Genomic DNA, 15,361 nt, shown 5'->3' on the forward strand with positions numbered 1-15,361 from the left:
CCTGCTCTTTGGGCAGGGGGCTGGACCCGATGATCTCTCGATGTCCCTTCCAGCTCTAAGGTGTATGAAATCTATGAAAGCACATCTTTTTTAGTCAGCCTGCCTGGATTTAAAGACACCAAGGAATAAAGACTTTACCACATTCATTGGTCATCTGTTCCAGTGGTCAGTCGCCCTCACTGCTAAAATATTTTGGGCTTATATAGAGTCTGGAAGTTGAACCTGTCAACCTTCAGCCATTGCATGTAGTGATGTCTTTGTTAAAACACAGAGCCCGCCAGCTTTTTACTCTTATCTTCTTTAGAAAGAAGGAACAACATCAAAGGCCAATGGATTTTTTTTCCCAGTAGTTTTACTAGTAAGTTGGCAGTTTAAAAAAAATCCAATTAAAAGGCAAAAATAAAATAAAGTTGCTAACAGTCTATTTGACAATTGAAGTTACCTGCAAAACATCAAGTGGTCACGTCTTCAAATAGTAAGTACAGATGGAAAATAGTCTGCTTTAGAACAGTACAGATCAACCTGATTTTTGTTACACTACATCTGTAGGCGAGTTATCCAGCTAGAATGTGAACAGTGAATCTTGATTACAATGCTAATGAGAAATCCTCTTAAGTATATGCAGTTATATTCCAACCTACAGCCTTTTCTGCTTTGACAATAGGCGTCAGCCATATGGCATACTTTGCAGCTTTTACTTCAAAAAGTTCTCTATAAAAATAGTATCTCGCTCACCATCTGAACCAAGGTCTTTTGGGATTAAACCATTGATATTTCACAACACCACCAGTCACACCACACCCTGTACAAACCCTTTAAAATGACACTTTTTTTTTTTTAAAGCACATCTTTTAACTTTTTAATCATGTCAGTCAAGTTAAAGTCCTTATTGGTAACTTGCAATTTATAGTTGCATCTGAATTTACAATGACTCCATAGTTGTTTTCAGGATTGAGAGGCATTGGAGGGCCTGCAGAAAGTACCCCCCCCCACCCAAAAAAAAAAAAAATCTCATTCTGTCGGTATGAAGATCTCTGGGAAGACTAAGTAACATATCCCTATAAGCTGAACAATATCCTATTAGTGAAGATATGCTTTCAGGATCCCAGACTGGATAAAAATCACTTGTTCAGACTGGCCCAATTATCCATGTTCCACTTGGAGAAAAAAAATATTTTTATTTACAAAACTTCATTTTAGAGCCCTCCCCTGGGGAAGTCCTCTCAGTTTTCACGTCAGGATTTCTTGTCTGCTGGAATCCGATATGGATGCACCAGCTTGGTGTTTCTCCATCACCTGAAGGACGTCCTCTAAGATAGATGGCCCCAGATCCACGTGGAGGGAGAGCAAGGAGCCGGCGTGGGACATAAAGGGCTTATCCTCATTTTTCTCTTCAACAAACCCATTTTGAGCAATAGTGAACGACTCAGTGGTGGGGCAGAAATGGGGGTTGGGCTCTGCAGTCCTGCCGTTCTTGGATGAGACCAGTTCTTCCCCAGCTTCTTTGCCTGGCTGAGCCAGTTGAACTTTGTCATCAAGGTGCAGCCGTGGTGGTTTGGGTGGAGCCTGGGTCGAAGGCAGCATAAGAGCCTGCGGGCCTCCAATCACAGGCAGCGAGATGGCATTCTTTAAGAGGGGCGAAGGGGTTTCAGACAATGGTTGCTCATGCCCAGAGATGGTAGCAGTCCTTGAGAACTCAAATGACACTCCATAGGAGCCATCTTTGTCGGCATCTAGGTTGCTTTCGGTCCTCGGCAGAAGGTGGAATTTCCCTTGCAAGAAAGAAATATCTCCAAACATATCATGCTCTCCCCCGCTCCCTATGTGAATCGTGTGCCTGAAGTCCCCCAGTGGAGGGCTGATCATATCAGAAGAGAGGATATCTCGGAGTTTCTCTTTCTTCCCCTTCCTGCTGCCCCTTTTCAGGTAGATTGGGACTTTAGTAGACATCTTGACGATTATTAAAGCCTTTGGTATTCAGAGGCAGCCAAGCCAGGCAGAGTTCAACAAAGTAATTCCTCAGCTGAAGATGGCTTTTTAGTTCTTAATGAAACACACTTAAAAAAATAATCTGTAGAAGATGGCACAGAACATTTAAAAATAAAGAGGTTTGGAAAAGGAACAGGAACATTTAGGAAGAAGAGCTCTGTATCAAAATATCTCAAGGAATTGATTCCAGACACTCGAAAATTACTTGGATACGTTACCAACAACAAAACAATTCAGGTAATTCATTCCAGGCAGTTGCGATGTTTTCCTAAAAAAAAGATTTGCCGATAAACTCTTGAAAGACAAGTGTAAGCTCCTCAAAAAAAGTCTGGAACGACATAAAAGTTTCAAATCCAAGATGATTTGTATGTGATAAGGCCTAACAAAGAGCAAGCAACATGTTCTCATCAGTCAGAGGTCAGTCAAGACTGGGAAAACACACAAGTCAAACTTAATTCTGTTCTGAATTTTCTTGAAAGTGAAATGTGTCAATTCAGCAGATGAATCTCTCTCTTCATCCAAAGCCCGGGCTTCAAAATACTTCCAGAGAAACAGCCTGTGAAACAAATTAATAACAAATGGGAAGTTAGAAATGTGTTGATCTTAGTCAGTCATACTTTTAATTGTGCTACAGGATTTGAATGTCCATTTCCAGAAGCACTGGTAAGCTGTAAAAGCATCACTGTACTTGGAATGAATTCTGTTTTCCAGTGACTGATCTATGGAACTCACCGCCAAAGTGCACAATTGAGGCAAAGAAATTAGGAGAGTGTGCATAATGTAACATAACCCATAGTTATGCTGGTGAGGATAAATATTTTTTTTAAGCAAGACCAACCTTTCATGCCTCAATCCAACCACTGAGAGTAATTAGCTTAAGCTCCCACATGAATTAACTCAAGTGCACTGACTTGAGCAAGATTTTGCCATAAAGACAAGCCCTAAGTGTGATGGAGGAAAGCCAAGATACCTTACCAGATAAGACCATTAGCCTGGTACACAACAAAGTGAAGGAATATGCGGTGTACTGAATTCATCAGTCTGACTCAATATAGCGGTTCTTAATGATAAAAGTCTAAGACTTCTTCCTGTCTGAAAGACGGATACGGCATTATTCATCCCTTACTGGTACATTTGGGGGTAAGGGAAGAAGAAAGCACAATACAGCCACAAGACGGGAATGAATGACTTCTTGGCTCCTCTACTGACTCCCTGGTATGACCACCAAACCTCTCTTCACCTTGTGCATCACTATCAAAAATAGAAACATTGGCACTGACATGCTGGCCTTGGAGGAGTTAAGAGACTTACATACGCACAGCTCTTTGACTACAAAGATGGTAAGCTATTTGGAAAAGGGAACCACATCTCACTACGTGTTTAACACGTTGCACAATGGGTCCCTGTTCTCAGGCGAGGCTTGTAGTTGCTACCGTAGTATAAACAACAACCTAAAATGCTATTGGCCACAGACCTGTAGTCAAATACATAACTACTGGGGGCAAAAAGAACCTTGCTCAATCCGTATAGTACTTTTTGGAAAGGCAAAAATATATACAGAGTGTCTTCCAAGCAGCTGAGATACTGTAAGCCAAGTCTTCCTCTTTGAGACAAGCCTGTGCTATGATGAATGTTGCAAGAGGGTCACTTATCATTCCAAAGCAAACCGCGTTCACAATGTTCCATTAGTGACCACTTAAAAACAAAAGGCAAGATAGCCAGCTAAGAGCCCTGTTGTGCTCTGGGAGTCTGCCTTCGCCTGCCTTTTCGAAGCCAAGAAAACCATTGCTACAAAACCACATTTTTAAATAACTCTTTGCTTGTGCCAGACGCACAGGGAAAGGCATATGATACACAAACCTCTGCTAGCAGAGAAGAGGGAGGCTCAGATTTTGTTAAAAACTCACGAGGCAGCAGGAGATGGGATTGGTTTTAAACGCCTGTCTGAATTAAGCAGTATTCCCCCTGGGACAGCTTCTCCGACAGTAAAGTTTCGATCGTTAACATTTTTGGCAGTTGCTGGGAGCAGCCTGTTTGGCTGTACCAAGGCTCAGATCTATGGACTGGTTTTTTTGTACCTCAGCTTAAAGTTATCTGCTTCAAAAAGCACGGAGACAGACCCCCAGTCAGCATAGCCACATGAAATGTCAAAGGAACCACAGTGATTGACGCTGGCTGCAGACTTAGCCTGTCTTTTTGGAAGAGCTCTTTTTCTGCCTGTGATAACAGCACCATCCAAGCAGAGCCTTGGGAGCCAGGCGCAACCCAGTTCTCTTGCTTGTTGGGAAGAATAATCTCCTCCCATAGAAGGAGTCACTCCCTCATCTCCAAAACAAGACCCATTACAGCTGTGGGCTAGCTTAGCTTACATGGTCATAAATGAGGATGGACGCCATGAAAGGCAAACGGGTCTGATTCTGAGCTCATGCTGCTTTGATCCCAGTAGTGTCCCTCCCGATTTACCTTGGGCATAAGCAAAAGAAGAGCCAGGCCTAGCAAGTCCACATACTGTTTGGAGTCTTGGCAGCTAATCAAGCTAGTGAAACTACGGCTACAAGGACTGATGTATCCATATACTTACCTGGCAGGGGAAATACCATGACCACTAAGGTGGTTTTCTTACTGGCAGGGGACAACCACTTTCCTGACCTAGGTAATGCATACCCCCACTTTCACTTCCAGTGGGAAGATCTCAGCTATGTGCCAACTTTATGGAAATGGGAGACTGCTCCCTAGCTCCTGCAGCCGTATGGCTGAGGGCAAGTGAAACTCGGGGGCATCCGAACCCCAAGCCACTGAGCTTGGGCCTGCATGTAGGATGCCCGCCCAAGAATTTGGAAGCATTTGAAGCCCCAGGAGGGGTGGAGGATGCTTGCTGGTAGCATGGCCACATATGGTTCTTGAATGACTTATGGATTTGGAATTAATTTGGCTGATTTGGCTTTGGACATGAAACATTTTCCCTAAAAAAAATAAATAAATAAAGATTGATGCGTCTATAAGGCATGGAAGAGAGTGATGTCGCATCACATCTAGCCATCTTCAACTCCCCAGCCTGAAGGATTAGGTACCATTTACAGCTGGATAGAGTGAGGACAACTTTCCAAATGAGTCTGAAGTAGGGATTGAACAGGACAAACTGGGGGGGTTGCCTTCCTCTAGTGGGGGATATGACCCTCTTCCTTGGATCTTTCCAGTGCATTTTAACAACCTTTCATGCAGCAGAACATTGTCCATCTTGACCCCTGCCTTACCTGTGGCAGGTTAGGATGTTATTCCTTGTGGTTGTGTCATGGTTGGCTGTGTAGTTTTACTAATCGGTTAAACGGTGGATTTGGACAGTATGGTTTGGATAGGGCTGATCCTTCTTCTGATGGGGAGCTGGACTAGATGGCCTCTGAAGGGCCCTTCCAGCCCATCTAGTCTAGCCTAGGCTAGTCATCTCAGGATCCACAGCTAAACCACCCTATCACACCACTTACTAAGGCAGAAGATAGGGCAGGGGGACACCTTAGAGACTAACTGGCTCTCATAGGCAACAACCTACTTGTCAGTCACCGGGATTTATTCAGCTGAAAGAGGCAAAGTACTAATATTAGGTTAGACTGATCTTTTGAATGGTTACCTTTAGAGTGTCCGACTGACTTCTAGGTTTCTTTTGAAACTCTCCTTCTCAAAAAAGTAATTAGAAATATTCTCCATCAATCAAGTGACCAGAACATACCCACGACACGTGCACCTGCTGGAATTCAGTAACTAACCACATTTCCACGATACCCCTGGCCATGCACAGTGCTGCCCGCTGACCAGTCTAGCAACAGTAGCTGGGGAAGAAACCACTACAGAAACAAACAGACTTGAAGGGAACTTGGTTGGCTACACAGAAGCATTGCTCTCTCAATGAGTCCTGACCCCTGGGAGAAAGGGGAAGAGAAACTGGACTGGACAACGCAAAACTATCCTGATCTGCGACTACTACAGTTTTCATTGGCAGGACTCTGTGGTTAGCAGCTGCATTAACAAGGAAATGGTGGAGATACTTGGCTGGGCTGATCTAGTTGGGGCTGGTCCTGCTTGGAGCAAGGGGTCAGACTTGATGTGACCTCCTGAGGTCCCTTCAACCCTCGTTGTCTGTGATTTCCATACGACACTGAAGTGGGACTCGAGAGAGGTGGGGAGGAGGGGATCGATTCCACCTCTATTACTGCTTTGCCAGGTGACCTTGGCCTAGTCGCATTACCTCTCGGGACCTCAGGTTCCCCAGCTGTAAAAAACAGGGAGAATGATATTGGTCCCCTTTTTAGAGCACTTGTGGGGAGATCTACTGATAACAAGTGTTAGGCAAGAATTGCAGGGTGAATCTTTTACCAGTGAGAGAAAAACAAAACAGTAGGAAAAGTACATTGTAAATAGCAAAATTATGAAATTCATAATATCCCAATACTAGATAGGAAGCCTTCAAATGAGTCCAGAGTTTCTTGTCCCTGTTTGACAATTGTTTCAGCTGGGGTTTCAAAAGGAGAACAGAGGAGTTAGACACCTAATTCCCCCAGCTCCTTCAAAACACCACTCTCTAAGATTAACATTTCCAGATTAGGACTCCGTAATGGTTGTGACAGGAGAGGGCATATTATGCGCAAGATTACAAACAACGGCGTATTCCTCTGCAATGCCCGCCACACCCATTTCTCTGTAAAAATAGCTGCTTGGTCCTGCTCGTGCTTGTTGCTGATGGGGTGGCAGCTTCCCTTCTATATCCTTCCTTCTTGGCACAGCCCCAGAGGTTCAGTTTAACGGCTCCCTTCAGCACCTGCTCTGGCCGACCAGCAGCAACCCCTCCCATCAGACTCCTAAACAAAAGGCAGCCCCTGATTGCCTCGGACACGCTGCTCTTCGGCTGTTTGAGGGACAGGAATGCTGAGTGTGTCAAAAATCATTGCTGAAGCGCTCAGCAATTTTCTTTCTCAGCAAGACCAAGCTGGTTCTCAATTGCACTAGGGCTCTGGCAGTAGGGGAAAGAAAAGTCTTCAGAACAGGTTGTTTCTAATCACCTCTTCCAAAAAGAGTTGATGGTTTAATTAGACAAGGCAGGCCATGCATGGGAGGGGAAAACGCATAGCATAAGGGAATTTGCCTAAGATCACAGGGCCAGTCAGCAGCAGAGGTAGGAACAGAACTTGGGTATTCCTGACCGTGTTCCAGTTCCCTCCCAGAGCTGCCAGGTTATACTCACATGCATCTGCAAGGAAAGAGAGAGCTGGAAAAAAACAAGGGGAAAAAGTAGGAGCTTCATTCATGCATCATAGATCAGCAAGAGGTTGAGATGGACCATCTGGAACTGGGTGGGGAGCAGGGCCTGGAGGGAATTCCAGCTCTCCAGAAGGTTGGTGCCACTGCGGGTGAGGAAAATGGAAAGAGAGAAGCGGGGGGCGTAATACGGGACTTCTGTGGCTACCGTGGAAGAGGAATGCTCTTGTGGTCAGAAAACCGCTGTGTGAGGCACTGTCCAAGTGTGGAAGCAAAATATTTCCACATCCTCAAGTGGAAGGCACTGCACGAAGCACCACAGAAATCCTCCCCACTGTGTGCCTTTGTTGACATCACTCAATAGTACTACAATGAAAAGAAATGTCATCCCATGGACTTTTCACTGGAGGTGTGCTGGATCTACTCTCCTCACAACAGAACCAGTTTGGTTTCATATCTGTCCGTGTGTGAACCCTAGTCCTGCCTTAGCAGATCCCCGGATCCCCACAGAGCTCACAGGAGCTGAAGAATGTCCAGGTTGGAGCATATCTAGGCCTATCTAGTCTGGTATCAAAGAAGCATACAGAATAAGCTAGACAGGACCTGTAAGGCAGGATCCACTACAACTAAACCATTCCTGAGAGATAAATATCTCATCTGGTCTTGAAAACCTCCAAGAGCTGTGATTGTACCACTGCTCTAGGTCAATCTATTCCAATAATTAACTACTCTATGATTAGTTTAAGAACAAATCAGAAGAAGTGATAAAAACCTATCCCCCATCTCCACCTCAGTTTGGGCCTTTCTTAATCTCTGATCGCTGGAGATGGGTTTAAACCCTCAAAGTTTAAGGTTCTAAATTTTCTGAATGTCCCAAAATGTTTTGATTGAAACAGTTATGATTCCAAGTATTCTCATGATTTTCCTGAATCTTGCTACACTGGTGGCTTCACCAACTTCCCATGGCACAAGTAGTTCTACACTCTACAGCAAAAAAAAGTTTTTCGAGAGATCTGTTCAGAGCTCATCATCTTTTGATTACATCGAATATCCCCTCTTTCTTGCATTACGAGATGTGGAGAACTAGAGACCCCCCTCTATCTCCTCCAGACCCTTCAGTATTTCATAGATGTTTAGTATATCCTTTCTTACTGGCCTCCTTCCCATGGTAAACAAGCCCAGTCTTCAAACTCCCTCTTCTTTTGAGGGCTTTTCCAGTGCCCTTAATCATTCTAGTCCTTGTCCTTCAAGCCCACTACGCACCTGTAATATCCTTCCTTAAAATGGGGCCACTAGTATAGCACAGGGTATATGAGGCTGTACCCAATTATGCCATGGTGGTTGCATCTAGGAGACTTAGTTATGGGCAAGGATCCCATCGTGCCAGGTGCTGTACAAATACAAAAATGAAAGCTAGTCTTTGCCCTCAAAGTGCTTACAGAACATGTCATAATATTCTCCATCATATCCCAGGATCTTGACCTTTGTTACCATGATGACGGGTGCACTATGGAGAGATCGATTCAGCAGTACATATTGCAGTGCTTGCACTGCAGAGGTGGGAAGGGAATACTCATTTATGAATGCAGGAATTCAAACAAGCATTCTGGATTTGTCTCTTAAGCGGCTTCATTTTGCAAAAGCTAAGCTTCCCCAAGCTTTTGCAGTGCACTTTTCAACAGCAAAACTCACAGGGCTTTACATAGGTCAGTATTATGATGCCCATTTTACAGATGGGGAAAATAAGGCACAGAGCAGGGAAAGTGATCTAGCCATGGTTGCCGGCTGGACCAGCAGCAAAGAACTCTGGTCTTCCACATCCCATTTCATTGCTTTTTAGTCCTGGACCCATTTGACCTCCTTTCCTATTTCATGTTTGAATTTATACCTGTGCATAGTTGGTAAATACTTCCACCCACTCACAGAGACACAGATGTACCATGACATTTCTCCACTTCTACACCAGCCAGGCTTCAGTGGTGTCACAACCCAAAGGGTGTGATTTTTGTTTTGTGTGCGCTTTGGCACCACTGAATTATTTTCCCGCCAAATTGTAGCTTTCTTTGCAGGGTGCATTTCTTCTTTGCAGCCAAGAAATGCTCGGTGCAAAGAGTTCCCGCCATTTGTATGATAATTCGAGCCCCATTATTGGATTGTGTTAAATTATTCACACGTGGCGGCTAGTGATTGGCTTGCTAGCCGTATAAAAAGCTTGAGTGGTTTCCGCCCAAGTTGGAGAACTTGGAGACCTCCGAGGAGAACCCCCGCAAGGGAGGACTCCACGAACACCAGGAGGAGGAGACTTCACGCTGTGTGAAGATCTCTAAGCGCTGCGGAGCCTATCGGACCCAGTGCATTTCAAGCAGGCAACAGGGGTCTGATCAGCCTCTAGCCTCTCCCCGTCGCCGTTCGCAATCCTCGACGTATCCCTCTCCCTGCGCGCAAAAAAAGGACCCACGGAGCCTAGCAAACTTATTGTGAGTGAACAAAAGGATTAGAGCTCTTTTGTACGAGTACTTTCTTCGGATGACACGACGGGCTCGCGTGTTTAGAGCCTTCAGCCGGATAGGGCTAGAGTTCGCGAGTTTAGAACTCTTGTCCGCCTCTCTTCTTTCCTGTCTGTAACCGCAACTCAAGCAAGTTTTCCTGCCTGCACCGCGACCATCTTCGGTGTAAGTAAATAATCTTTGAATCAACCATTACGCGTCCGTGCCTAATTCCAGCGTGTCACCTGTTCTCTCCAACCTAGCGAGCCCGGGCTGCTGGCCACAGCCCGCGCGGTGCAAAAAAGGGCCCAGATCGCTCCCCGCCGCCCGCACATGGCGACGAGGATGGAATCTGGAGACGGCCCGCACAAGTGGAATTGCCAAGGCAGAGAAGAGTAACGTAGAAGTGATCCACAGCACATGGTAGCAACAATTTACTCTCTTCATGGGGTTACATTTCTCCAGGTGATGCAAAACCATGAAGGATGAGGCCCCCATCCTTTAGCTGCTAAGATTTAAGCCTTAGGATCTTGCTTATGTTAGAAAAACTTGATGAAAAACACAGCCATGGATAAGCAAAAGCAATGGAGGTACGATAGAACCAGGACTGGGATTTTAGCCACCCATCCAAATTCATAGGCCAGGATTCTCCATTAAATGCCCCCTTCTTCAATCCTCATTTACAGTAGTGAAAGCAGCAAAGTAAATGAAAACAACATCACCACTAAAGAGCACTTACAGTTCGCGTCCATAGCATGACACAACGAAGACCCTCTCCCCTCGCACAGACACTCTACACAAGAACGTGACTTATGATGGGGAAAGGGTGAAAGAGCAAAGGTTTGGAGAAGAGAAGACTGAAGGGGGATTTGATCACAGTCTTCAAATACCTGAAGGATGATAATAGAGGGGATGGAGATGGCCTTTCCTCTGTGGCTGTAGGGGACAGGACTAGGAGCAATGGCCTCAAGCAGCAGCAAAGCAAATTAAGGTTGGAGATGAGGAGCTCCTGCGTCTGAAGGTGGTCAAGCATCAGACCAGATTGCCTAGAGAAGCTGTGGAGTCTCCATCCATGGAGATTTTCAAGAGCAGGTTGGATAGACGCTTGACCAGGATGGCTCAGGAAGGATCCTGCCCTGAGCAGGGGGCTGAATTAAATGTGACCTTTCAGCCCAACTTTCCTAGAATCCAATGAACTGCACTGGTACAATTTGTGCTACACATCAATACACTACAGGTTTGTACCCATGACTAAATTCTTCATGTGGCCAAGGCCTTATAATAAAAAGCATCCCCCACCCCCCAACCACCACCCCACCCTGCCCTTTCTTTTTTGTTTTTAAAGGAATAGGATGTCATGTGTTGACTGTTTTTTTCTGGCCTTGTCCACACTGTGGGGCTGCTACCATCGCTGATAGCTACAGCTGTTCTGGGGCATGATGTCTCCAGGCCCCTGGTTGACATAGCTCTGCTAGCAAACTTTTGTAAGATGGACAAGGCCTTGGATACTTTGACCCAAAGAGTCTGGGAGCCAGAGAAGGGGTCTTTCTTCGTCTGGGATCCCTCTGGTTCTCCCGTTGTCCACTAGGTGGCTGTATCTGTCACTGATTCTCTGAAAAAGGAGCTTCACCTTTTCAGTCCTCTGAATATTCACATAAGAGGAGGGAGAAACATAACTCTCCCTCGCTATGTATGAACTAGGAACCTGTTTGGTGTTCAGAGTAGCATGTAAGAAATACACCCTCAGATTTAACAATAGGCAGAGTAATGCCAATCCCCTGACCCATCCAGCACCACTCCCTGTTCAAAATGTGCCAATCCAGTGGCTGAACCCTCCCCTCCCAAAAGCATTCTTCTCGCCACACAAAACAATAAAGCTCTTCGGCAAAACAGTTCCAAAAGCAATCTCTCTTCAAAGGGCCCAAGACTTCAACCTCCCAGCTGGCCACTGCCCATCTCATAGTCCACTAAGTCTCTTCCTAAGTGTCCTCAGCTCCCTAGCGTGTCGCTTCACGGTTGATACCGAGCTGGTCAAGACCACAGACGAACCAGGAAATGAAAAGCACATGGACGTTCCAGAAGGAAACTACAGTACACAGAGCAACGCAGGTTCCTCGTTGGAAAGATACCACAAAACACCACCTTTACCCACCAATGAAGCCAGGCCAGGCCAACCCTCAGCATCGGGTTTAATCCAGACCCCAACTATGAAGCTTGCAAGGCTCAGAGCTTGAGATTTTGCCTGGTAAGCAGAATGAAACTTTGATGAAATTAAAAAAAAAAAAAAATGTGCCCAGGTCTAGAAGGAAAACCAAGCCCACTGTGATCTCCTGTGGGGAAAGCTAGATCTACTGAGACAAGGATTCAGAAGTGAAGAAAAAACCTTCCATGAATCAGGATTGCCAGAACTACACATGGCAAAGAATTAGGATAGGGCAGAAGGACTGACTGCTATGCCATAAGGCCCGCAGAAGCTCTTGGCAGGTCATGCAAGCTTTGGACACCAACAGGCCCCACTGCCGGCACCTCCTGCTGGCCAGATTACAGCACACCACTGCCGTTGGAGTGCACTGGAGCCTGCTTTCTCAATCCGCTGGATGATGAGGATGTTGAGGTCATCCACAGTGGGGAGGAAAGAGACATTCAAGAGTAGAAAGGGGAACTCTGAAAAGGACGTAGGGAGATAACCAGACTCCAATTCGGGGAAACCCATTAACATGTATATGAACTAAAAAACATGCTAATAAGTAGTAGTGTGTCCCATAGTGGTTGAGGCAATGAACTGGGCATTTGGACACCTGGGATCTGTGCCTGCTCCTAAACAGCAAGGTGATTGTGGATAACACTACCTTTCTGTGCCTCAATCGCCCCCTTTGCCTTTTGCCCATCCCATCTATTTAGATAGAAAGCTGTTCAGGGCAGGGACCCTCCTCACTCACCCTACTCACTTCCTGTCTGGCTCTAGTGTTCACAACAGGGGGCTCAATTTGACCAGAGCTCTTTTGATGCTACTAGCATCCAACTAATGGTCGTACTACACTTAGCATCAGCATCCTGCTGATATCCGTTAAGAAGATATGAGCAAACCTCTTAACCCCTGGGAATTTCTCCCCTGGAGCTAGCTATTCCGTATCTACTCTGGGGTTTCTTACGTCTTCCAGTGAAACAGCTGGAACCAAGCAGCACTGACGGCAGGACTGGGCACTGACCACTTCTCTGTTACTATGCTGAGATAAAAACTTTTAAGAGGAATATCTGCTTGACTTCCCAGGGGCATCCAGACTACATCACTTCTTTCAGATCCATCAAGCTTAGTTCTCATTTGCCCCAAAGCCCTTTTGTGCTCTCTCAAGAGGCCTCAAACACAAGCGTTAATGAGAATCCAACCCTTTAGCATGCGGTATCAGTTTCAAGGATCTCAATTTACTCAATCTAATCTAAAGATAGATAGAAACTTCACAGCTGCTACTTTTAATGCTAGTCATTGACATGTAACATAGATGTTAAAAATGACATACATAGAAAGCCAATCAGAGCTTTTTATAGAAGAGCAACTGATACCCTGACACAACTCTAAATTTACAAAGGCAGAGTTTGGTCTTTAAAGAATCACAACCCGATTTCAAACAGATGAGATTTAGTGTCTTTTTCCTCGCCCCTCTCATGGCAAGCAGTAAAAGTGATGAACTTACTTCACTAAACTCTACTGATTTGGGATTTTATTCCCCAAAAAACAAACACCATGGTAATCCAGCCTTGGCTGCAAATACACAGGATGAGACAAAGTTGGGTAGAACTGCATTTCAGTACCGAGCCCATAGGCCTAGAGAAGGGGAAAGCTACCAGTTACCATTGCAGAAAAATAGGCTTCTTTTCTGGCTGGGAGAGAGAAAGAGAAAGAGATAATACTTTGCTTTTTATCTAGGCTCAGAAAGCAGCTCGCAAGCATTCTGCAGTTATGCCTCGTGCTCACATGGCTGGGAAAGGAATTACCCCCATTTTGCAAATAGGGAAATTGAGGCAGGCAGACAGTCAACCCCCCAACCCCCCCCCGGGCCGACAAGATAAGAGAGTGAATCACTGCAGAGCCTGGAAGAGAAGTCCTGGTCCCCAGTCTGCTGTTCCCACCAGCAGACCCCCACCCTTCCCCAGAGCTGAGGAGTCCTGACTGCCAGAGTCCAGGCGCTGACTCACCAGACGTTTGTCCCCACCCAGACCTGGGGATAGCACCCGGGAGTCCGGGCTCCCAGCCCCCTGCTCTCATCATAACCCTCCATTCCCCTCCAAGAGCAGAGGGAAAAATTCAGGAGTGTTAGTTCTCTACTCCCAGTCCCCTGCCCTTCACTCCCAGCCCTCTCCCAAAGCCAGCATTAAAACCCAGGAGTCCTAATTCCCAGCGCTCCCCCTCCCCCTGTAACCCATTAGACCCCACTCCGGGAGCTGGGGGAGAACCCAGGAGTCCTGGCTCTAACTTCTTGGGCTCTTCCCCAACTCTGGGCTCCTGTCTCATGCACTGTCATGCGCTAGCTGGCACTGCCAGGCACAGGTTCGCACGCACGCCACTTCCCAAAGTTTCAGGAGCTCCCGCAGGAACATGACAGCCCCCCGCAGCACTTACCTGAAGCCCAACGCAGCTGTGTCCGACTGCCAGCCCGGGAGAGCAGCCTCTTCTCTTCCCCCCCTCACCCCCCTGCTTTCCGAGCTAACACACTGTGGGCTGCAATGCTTTCAGCCGGAGCTGCTCCCTCCCCGTTCTGAAGTGAGCCAATGCTTGAGCTATAACGCTGCCACCCAGAGTCAGAGCAGGCAAGCCCCTCCCCGGGGCCAAGTGCACAAGCCAGCCCCTGCCCCAGCCCAGCCCAGCCCAGTGCTTTTTTCTTGCTCTCCTTAGCTGCAGAGCAGAGCAGTGCAGCATCCCGCAGGAGGCCTGGGGCATTCTCTTCAGAAGAGGCTACAAAGCAGAGGCTGTTAAACTTGCCACTTTCTCCCCCAAAATTTTCCGAGGGAGGTGATTTCCAAATGAGTGAATAGATCCACCCTCCAGGGCATTGATAGTGCCTAAAATGCATGACGGCTCTCTATGAGGAAAGGCAAATGTTTTCTTTCAAACGCCTGGCTTCTCTCAGCCTGGAAGAAAAATCTTCTGGGCTTGACAGGCGGGTATTGCCTGCAAAAGAGCTGCCAGCATTGCCTAGCTAATTTAGGAGGGCATGCCCCAGTGCTGCTCACCAGCTCTGGGCTCACTTAGGTGCTTGGGGAAACCCATCCGTAATCAAATCAGTCTCAGATGCACAAAGAGAGGCACGATTCTGGAGGCCGAGGAGTTGATGATAGTCATGAAATTAAATGAGGGAGAGAAGAGTAAGGTAATGCAAGGGTGATAGTGTAGTGTGACAGCCCAGAAAGAGCGAGAGAAACATTGCACTTTTTATTGGCCTTCTTTCTGGCTCTCCAAGGATGCAGTTGCCTGACGTCTCCACACCTTTTCTTTGCCACCATCCCGGCTTGGACCTTGCTTTTACTTTTAAATAGCAGCTGAGATTCTTGTGACCTCTCTCTCAATTCCAGTAATGGGAACTTTAAGAAAGCAACCAGAAATCACAAGACTCGCGATAAAGGCACAAGGGGTAGCCACCCTG

At 46.4% G+C, this 15,361-nt stretch overlaps 1 protein-coding gene and 1 non-coding gene across 7 annotated transcripts; one reads left to right on the top strand and one right to left on the bottom strand.

The window, feature by feature from the left end:
- Positions 1–1,158: 1,158 nt before the first annotated feature.
- Positions 1,159–14,497, bottom strand: CDC42EP2 (CDC42 effector protein 2). Of its 6 annotated transcripts, XM_025193567.1 has the most exons (4): positions 14,341–14,496; positions 13,415–13,601; positions 5,244–6,253; positions 1,159–2,545 (listed from the first exon to the last, which is right to left on the bottom strand). In XM_025193567.1, exon 4 carries the CDS (start codon positions 1,948–1,950, stop codon positions 1,231–1,233), a length of 720 nt encoding a protein of 239 aa, XP_025049352.1. In that variant the 5' UTR covers positions 1,951–2,545; positions 5,244–6,253; positions 13,415–13,601; positions 14,341–14,496; the 3' UTR covers positions 1,159–1,230. The 6 variants fall into 6 exon arrangements, with proteins under 6 accessions (XP_025049352.1, XP_025049353.1, XP_025049351.1 ...); XM_025193568.1 differs by lacking the exon at positions 13,415–13,601 and having other exon boundaries at positions 6,030–6,253; positions 14,341–14,497; XM_025193566.1 differs by lacking the exon at positions 13,415–13,601 and having other exon boundaries at positions 5,615–6,253; positions 14,341–14,497.
- LOC112548279 lies at positions 4,563–4,723 on the top strand. Its single transcript, XR_003092095.1, has one exon. It is a non-coding gene; the product is annotated as a U1 spliceosomal RNA (small nuclear RNA).
- Positions 14,498–15,361: the final 864 nt, after the last annotated feature.

The sequence above is a fragment of the Alligator sinensis genome, unplaced genomic scaffold, assembly GCF_000455745.1.
Source record: "Alligator sinensis unplaced genomic scaffold, ASM45574v1 scaffold1318_2, whole genome shotgun sequence".
Taxonomy (NCBI): domain Eukaryota; kingdom Metazoa; phylum Chordata; order Crocodylia; family Alligatoridae; genus Alligator; species Alligator sinensis.

What these genes read in the sequence shown, in the direction of transcription:
- CDC42EP2 (XM_025193568.1), bottom strand. Translation starts at nt 1,950, where the DNA reads ATGTCTACTAAAGTCCCAATCTACCTGAAAAGGGGCAGCAGGAAGGGG.